This window comes from Pteropus alecto, unplaced genomic scaffold, assembly GCF_000325575.1.
Source record: "Pteropus alecto unplaced genomic scaffold, ASM32557v1 scaffold224, whole genome shotgun sequence".
Lineage (NCBI taxonomy): Eukaryota > Metazoa > Chordata > Mammalia > Chiroptera > Pteropodidae > Pteropus > Pteropus alecto.
This window is the reverse complement of record NW_006436289.1, coordinates 421,019-428,874: the sequence shown is the minus strand read 5'-3', so window position 1 is coordinate 428,874 and position 7,856 is coordinate 421,019. Positions and strand designations below refer to the sequence as shown.

Below are 7,856 nucleotides of genomic sequence, written 5' to 3'. Positions count from 1 at the left end.
GAGGATGGAGAGAGAAAAACCAAAGCTTTGGTTTTCAGAGCATCCAGAATTGGACCAGGGATGAAGCAAAGCCCAAGATTCCCTGAAAAGACCAGATGAATCCTTCAATATAATTTTCTTAAGAGTTTCTGGCTATGGCCAGAGCCATACAAGGTACCATAGAGAACTCAGAAAAGGTATAGGACCTGATTTTTGCCTGAGAGAAGTACCCTTCAAACAGGAGAGAGCAAGGTTAATCTCAAGAGCAATCAGATTCCCCCATGGTGCCTTGCACAGTTCCTGGTATAGTATAGAAGCTGCATGAATGAATGAATACAAGGGGACCATCGGTAACTAAATTAGGGGAGGCACAGAGCACTTATAAGTCAGAAGACAACAAGATCCACAGGTCTTAAAGAAGGTACCCTGGAGAAGTGAAAGTGGAGGTGGCATGAAGAATGAGCAGAATTTGATGATTTGGAGGCCAAATGAAGTATAAAAAATAGAAGGAAGAATAAAGGTAGGTCAGTGAGAAGCTCAAAGCTGAAGACAGGGCCTGGGAAGCCTAAAATTCTGAGAGGCTTAGGGAATCCAGAAAAGAGATTAGAGACAGAAGGAGGAGTCTGCTTCCATGGGGGCCTGGGAGCTAGCTCAAGGAAGCCACTAATATAGACAGAGGCTAGAAGTGGAAGACAAAGGATTATAAAGGAAATACATTCTTGCCTGGCCTTGAGCAAATCGTTTAATCAGACTCTGAGCCTCTGATTCCTCACCTGTGAGTCTGTGAGAATGAGGTGAGGCTGTGCAGATGGAGCCCTGCCCTGCACTAAATACATGCTCAGCAAATGTTAGTGTTTTGCCTTCCTGGTAAAAAAGGGTTTGGTTCAGAATAGTCCAGTCTTGGATGCTGATCAGAAATCCAAGCCCAAAGAAAGGCTGAGTGATATCTAGAATCCTAGAACATTGGTATCTAAAGGAACTGCGGCAGTCAGTCAACTTTCAACTGTTACCTCTAAGTTACAAAGTTACCACTACACTTTGTACTTGTATTTTTTGTTTATTGAACACTTACTATATGTCAGGTCCTATGCTAAACACTGAGAATACAGAGATTAAAAATAAACAAACAAACAGATAAGACTTTTTTTCTCTTTCAGGTAAGAGAGGTATCCTGGAGAAGTAGTCCAATCTCTCAGTTTCCAGAAATATTTGCCCGCAGTGGTGAAATGACTAGTTCATAGCCACACAGCATGATAGGACAGGTCAAGACTAGACACTATTTTAGTCTCCAATCCTAATCCCACTAAGCCCTGATGTCAGGCTGCATCTTGGAGGCCTCAGACTCTACCCAGTCTCTAGTGCATTAAGTGGCTGGCTGTGCAGCCTTAGGCAAAGCATGCAATCTCTCTGACCCTCAGTCTCTCCATATGTAAAATGGGCCAATAATAATCCCCATGTCACAAAGTTGCCACAAGACTCAAGGTGCAGTAAAGTGCATGGAAATGCATTGTGCTCTCTAGACTCTGTATTGTGCAAGCAGCGTCTGCTCCTCTTCAGTTCACCTGGGCATCTTTCTCTTGGGCAAGGCAACTTTTCATGGCCACACTGGGTGTTTCTTCTCTACTTAGCAGGCATTTATTGAGCACCTCTTATGTCCTCCATTTTTAGCAGTTACTAAAGACCTATAGGACATAACCCTGCCTACAAGGGCTCAGCCTGTTTGGAGAACAGTACAAATGAAGGAAACATGGCCATCTATAATTAGGATCAAAATGAGTGGCATCAAGTCCAGAGTCCTGAGGGAAGCCACAGGAAAGATGGAACTTAAGCCAGTCATGGAGACTAAAGGTAGCTAGGGGATGGGAGGAGGTATTTCAGGCAGGAGAACAGCCCTGGCAAAGGGACTGGAAAAGGCCAACTCATGCACTGCTGGCTCTTGTGACTACCTTCTGGCTCTTGGGGCCAGTGGAACAAAGTGGAAGTTTCTAGGGGAGGCCCTGGCATGGCCATGGGTCTGGGTGCCCAGCCAGTACCAAGCCCAACCAGGCCTGTAGCCATATTTCTGGGCATGTGCTCCCTAATCATTTCTGAATGAACTGGAATATGCCATTTTAGGCCCCTCATCAGAACCCTGTAGAATCCTAGGGTGGGGCCTGGGGCCCAAGGGTAAAGAAAGCTGGTAGGACTGCGGAAGTCAGGAAAACAAGGGGGAGGCAGAAGGGACAGGGAACACGTCAGAGAACCCTAAAAGAGGAAGCAGTCCAGTCTCAGTTCCGCTCGCAAGGATGGGAAATACCCTTCAATTCTCCCAGCCCTCAGCAGCTGTCCCTGTCTCCTTACCTGAAGCCACCAACCCTGGGGCCAGGACCACCAGGACCATCCTTTCAAGTTTCCCCAAGGTTGCTAAGTCCTGAGCACTTCCAGGGGCCCTAGGGCAGCCCTGCATGAGTTGCAGACCCAGGATCCACACTGATTAGGGCATAGCTGAGATTTTATTGAAGCTGGACACCCCATAGGTTAAGGAAGGGGCCCAACCCTCAAAGCTGAAATCCAAGGAAGGATGCCAAAATCAGCCCATCTACCCTCACCCTTCTTCTCCCAATGAGCTTTCAAGGAAGGGAGGGATCCAAAGCTATTGGGACTCTTGCCCACTGCTAACTACTCAGGGGTAAAATAGTTGGAGCCCAGTTGAAGACCAAAAATCCCAGAGACTGGTTTATTAAGTCAGAACCTGGCTATGCTGGGAGAATAACCTCCAGATCCTAGTGGGAAATGAAGGGGTAGCTGGTCAATACCCTCTCTTCCTTCCTCTACAATCCACTAGAACCTAAAGCAAGAAAGAAACCAGGCTTCAGGAGACAAGGCTAGGAAGACAAATAATATGGCTTCTCTCTTCCTTGCCTACTTCTTTCCTGGTCTCCAGCATCTTGTTGGCCTTTTCGTTGGGACATCAGCAGAGAGACCAGTGGCTAGAAGTTCTAACTGCAGGCTTCAGCAGTGGCAGGGCCCCTCTCAGGCCCTACTCCATCCATAGCTACTCCAGGAATGTAGTTTCCCTGCATTGAACAACTCTGCATTAAGAACCTACTAAGACGACATCCAGTGCAAGCAAGTTCAATCTCAGATCCAGCGGGCAGAGACTGGAGGAAGGAGTAATGGCTCACAAGGCAAACTGTTCTGCTATCCACCAAAATACACTTGGTTCTTGATTTCCTTTGTGCATTATCTGCCTTTCTTTAGAGCCTAGCCTGGGTTCCTCTCTCTCACTCCCACCATTTCTAGTCTAACTTCCCCATCTCAGGGCAGGCCTTGCACAGGAAATGCATGACACCAAGAGATAGAATTCTCCCCCACTCCCATGTCCAACCCATCACAAGAACCTAAAAACAAGACCATGTTCTAGACTGTTTTCTGCACTGCCCTTAAAATTGTTTGGGAGGCTATTTGTCCCCGAGGCTGGTTAGCAGCAGGGAAAATGGACCAGGTGCATTCCCACATGACTTTGCCTCTTGAAGATAGAATTGGTTTTCCAGCCCCTGCAAAGGAAAGTGACTGGAGACACAGTCCTTAGGCCCTGCCCACATGGAGCTGAACTGGGAGGGCTTTGCTCTCCAGGATGCCTAGAACTCCTCCCACAGGCTCAGGGACCTCCTGGGAACCAGTCTTTCCTCCCTAGGGAATAGCTGCTTCTTTTGTTTCTGTGAGAAAGCCATTGCTACTCTGCCAGAATCTGTCCCCAGAGGCCTAACTTTCCTGGGGACTCTCAAGCCACTGGCGATAGTACACCCAAAGAAGACTTCTTGTCCACAATAAGGGGCCAGGCCAGGTCAGACCAAGGGAGATGAAGGCAGCCTGGGTGAGCACTGGTGGAGCAGATGCTGAGTCAGGAGCCCCCTCCTGCAGAAAAAGAAGAGAGAGTGACAAGAGATGAGGCTTGGTAAGGATTCCTCTAAACCATGTCATCTGGCTCGGCTTCTCCTGAGCAATAGGAAAGTAACAGAAGGAGGTATACCTGAAGAAGTTGAATGTGGTCTTTGTTATGTCCAAGAGGGCCCAGTCCCTAACTCCGCCCCTCGTAGTGTGGGAAAACAACTTCTCCTTTACCTTTGCGTGGGAACCAGACCTTGTCTCTGGGTTAGCAATGCTACATGCTCACCTCCCACTTCACTGGACTCTTCTCCTTTCCCCGCCAATTTACTTGCCCAAAAATTCCCACCAAAAAAGCCCACCTCAAGCCCTATATAAGTTCCAGGTCCCCTCGCATTCAGGGCTGATGCCATCTTTGGCTCAGCCAGGCTGTCACTCTGCTACAATAAATCTTGCTTAACCCCTTTGGCCTTGTGCATTCCTCCTTCAGTGCACCTAACAATGTTCTTTGGTGAGGAGGTAAGAGAGAATCTGGGCATCCATGAGAGACTGCTGGAGTGAGAAAAATGTCTGAATTAGGAAAAAGTAACTGTGATGTTGAGAAGGGTGGCCATGAAGCCAGTCCATGACTCCTGGGCTTAGAAAGTTCAGAAACAAAGCTCTAGAGCAGAGGTTTCCAACAGTTTTGGCACCAGGGACCAGTGCTCCTATGAAACTCTAAAGCCAGATGATCTGAGGTAGAGCTGAGGTGGTGATGCTAGTACTGGAGAGTGGCTGAAAATACAGATGAAGCTTCTCTCACTTGCCCACAGCTCACCTCCTACTGTGCAGCCCAGTTCCTAACAGGCCATGGAACAGTACCAGTCTGTGGCCTGGAGGTTGGGGATCCCTGCTCTAGAGTAATGCTTCCTGGATAGGGTGACCATTTGGAACCTTTACCTCAGAGTGAAGGGTTCAGACACAAAGTTCTATTCTAAAAGCTTCCATCTAATTAGAAATGGAACCTCCCCAGGAAAGAAAGACAGGACATGGACTGGGTGGACAAGTACAAAAGAAATAGTCCAGTGTTGGCAGGAGGTGGGGATAGCATGACCTTGAGCTTTCATTTCTGAGATCATTTTCTATAGCACCAACTCATCTCTTTGGGTTCCAAGCAGTCCTTGGTGCTAGGCTTGGTGCCTGGCCTGTTTGAGGACCTTACTGGAACATCAAACTCATTAAGGAGCTCACCAACCTTTCACTCACCTCTCCTGGGCTCAAAAAGGCCGATGTTGCCCCATCACACTAGCCTATTGGAAAATTTCATGTAGCCGCCATCTGAACTGCTGATGCGGCCACTGATGGTGAAGGGTGGACCTATCTCCAGTTCCTTCGAGTTCCTGAGAAAGATGATCCAATCATGTTATTGGGACTGAGAACTCAGCCTCTCCCTGGAAGCCCAACCTCCTGGTGGTGACTCACTGACTCACACTGACTTACCTTCCAGAATAGGAGCTATGCCATCTCTAGGGCCAGACAAGGAGCAGAGAGGATGAGATGACTTACTCCAAGAGTACTTTCTGACTCCAACTACCTGAATCCCTGATAGTTTTCATTTGCTCCTTTCCTTTGACATTATATTATGCCTGAGATTATATTATTTGCAAGCAAGCCTAGACAGTGAAATGCCTGAAAACAGAGACTATATGCTTAGTTATCTCTGTACCCTTAGAAACTAATGCCACAATACCAGCTACAATAGGTCCTTCCTGAATAAATGATGAGTAGATAATGAAAGATTAGTGAATGAATGAATGATTAGATGGTCCCTGTCTAGGGGTGATTGTTAAGAGGATCTCTGTCAGCAGAGTCTTACATGATCTTGTCCATATTCAAGTTTTCATTCAGGGAACTTTCTAAAGAGACCCTGGCTCCTTCTTTATCTCTTGTTTGCTTAAGGCATGGGGAGGAGACAAGAAAGGGAAGCAGTAAGTTTGGATCCATCTTTGATTCTTTCTCAAGCATACCTAACCTCCCACCTCCACCCCACCCAGATCTGTCCTGAATCTACTCACCGGATCTGGTACAAGTTGAAGACAAAATTAGGCCCTAGAAAAACAATCCAAAAAGAGAGAATTAGTACATCGAGGGAGAGATGCTCATCACCCCTTCGGAAACATCTAGTGCTCCCTCACCCCTCTCTGGGAGGAGTGGGGTGGCTGGGCTGGGCCTCAGGATGCTGTGAGAGGGTCTCAAGTTCCTGTAGTATCTGATTCCTGTCCCATGCCCATGGGTACTCCTCATCTTCCCAGACTGAATCACCAGCCTTTTGGGGATAGATCCTGCCACTGGGGATCCCTCCATTAAAAGCACTAATTACCCTGGGGAGAAGGCAGTCTTAGCTTGGTGCTCCCAAAGAAGCAGACCTAGGCTTGAATCTGGACTCTACCACTTTCCAACCTTGTGACTTTAGCCTCATCTATAAAAAACAGACTATAAATTTCATCTTCACATGGAATTTTAAAGAAAATGATATTAGGAAAAAGTTCATTGGCACATAGTAGGTGTTCAACAAACATTCATGGAAGTTGTTGAATTTAATTGTATAACTGGGAAATATTCTCTACCTCTCAGCATTCCATCATGTCCTCCTAGTTCTCCTGGGTCTTATGGGAAGTACAGATATGGATCAGATTTGGGAGTACCACAGCAAATTCCAGGAGACTCTTAATGAAGCTGAAGCATCAGTAAGCTTAGGAAGACCTACAAGCAGAGGAAGAGATGCACAAGGAGCCACAGTGAGGGATACCTGGAGCTTGGCCTGTCTAGCTTGTTGCCCTTGGCCTTAAGGCCCACACAGTCCTTGGGGTTGGACTCCTGTGAGCTTAGAGAAGAGGAAGTTGGCTGCTTGCTGGGGTAGAAGGAGTGCCCACTCCCTTGATAAAGTGCCTGGTACTCCACTCCCACCACCTCAAGTGCTCAGCCACCTACTCAAGTCTTCAACCACTGCAGTCACCACAGGAAATATTTTTGCATGACACCATACTAAAGAGTCTGCAGCCCCACCTAAATCACCAACTGCTAGAGGAGAGGCGGAGCTTGGCAGAACTGGGGTAACAGGGTCCATTGCTCACTCACCCTCCCAACAGTACCCACGCTGGTACCACTTAGCCAGACTGTAGCCGAGGATGGAAACAAGCAGCAGCGATAGCCCCACACCGAGGATCAGGCCCAAGGTGCTGATGGAGTCCTCACCTGCAAAGAGAAACAACATCCTTCACCCAGCTGCCCAGAGCCCTCTCACAGCCCCGGGGCTACACTGACTCATCTGTACCATTTTCCGAATTTCCTCTCTTCCCTCCTTACTGCCTTCAAAATGACTGTCCCCTAAGAATTTTGATCTGAGCTAGCTAGTCCAGCTAAACTATACTAAGAAGTGAATGTAAGACATCTCATTTTTTAGAGTTAGCTTGTATATCCAAAGCAATATTCCTCTGATAGTACAAATAGTCTGGATCTGGGAAGCCTTCCCAAAGCCACAAGCATTCTTCTTGTTGAAAAAGACACTGCTGTTTGAGGAAGAGTCCAGGGGGTCTCCCCACAGCATAAGTCTGCTGATCAGGAAGCTCAGCCTGGAGGGCCCCAAGAGCAGAGACCTGGAGATCCTTGGCACCCTCCTTGCAAAGCTCACATACCCAGTGGCAGGGTATTAACTCTTTGGACTCTCTTTGCTGCTTATACTCATCGTTTCTACCCTTTTTGTGGTATGAGCTCCTAGCTAATTATATATGTATTTTTATAAAGCCAAACAGAGAAGGAAAGGGAGAGGGAGGGAGGGAGGAAAGGAGAGATTTGACACCTGCTGGGAGATGAGATGGGCCCAAAGCAGAAGCAGAGAGGGAAGTCACGTTTTCAGGAAGAGGATGACATGGGCACAAATGGGGGAAAGTAACTCTGACTGGGGCTATCGCTGCTGCTTGAAGGAAGAGGAAAGGCAGTCCTGCTTCTGCCAGATAAGGTGCCAGGAGTGT

At 47.6% G+C, this 7,856-nt stretch overlaps 1 protein-coding gene across 1 annotated transcript; it reads right to left on the bottom strand.

Annotated features, from left to right (window-relative positions):
* Positions 1 to 5,125: 5,125 nt before the first annotated feature.
* On the bottom strand, positions 5,126 to 7,099 carry SMIM35 (small integral membrane protein 35). The gene is made up of 3 exons (XM_025047473.1): positions 6,964 to 7,099; positions 5,901 to 5,934; positions 5,126 to 5,225 (listed from the first exon to the last, which is right to left on the bottom strand). Exons 1-3 carry the CDS (start codon positions 7,097 to 7,099, stop codon positions 5,126 to 5,128), a joined length of 270 nt encoding a protein of 89 aa, XP_024903241.1.
* Positions 7,100 to 7,856: the final 757 nt, after the last annotated feature.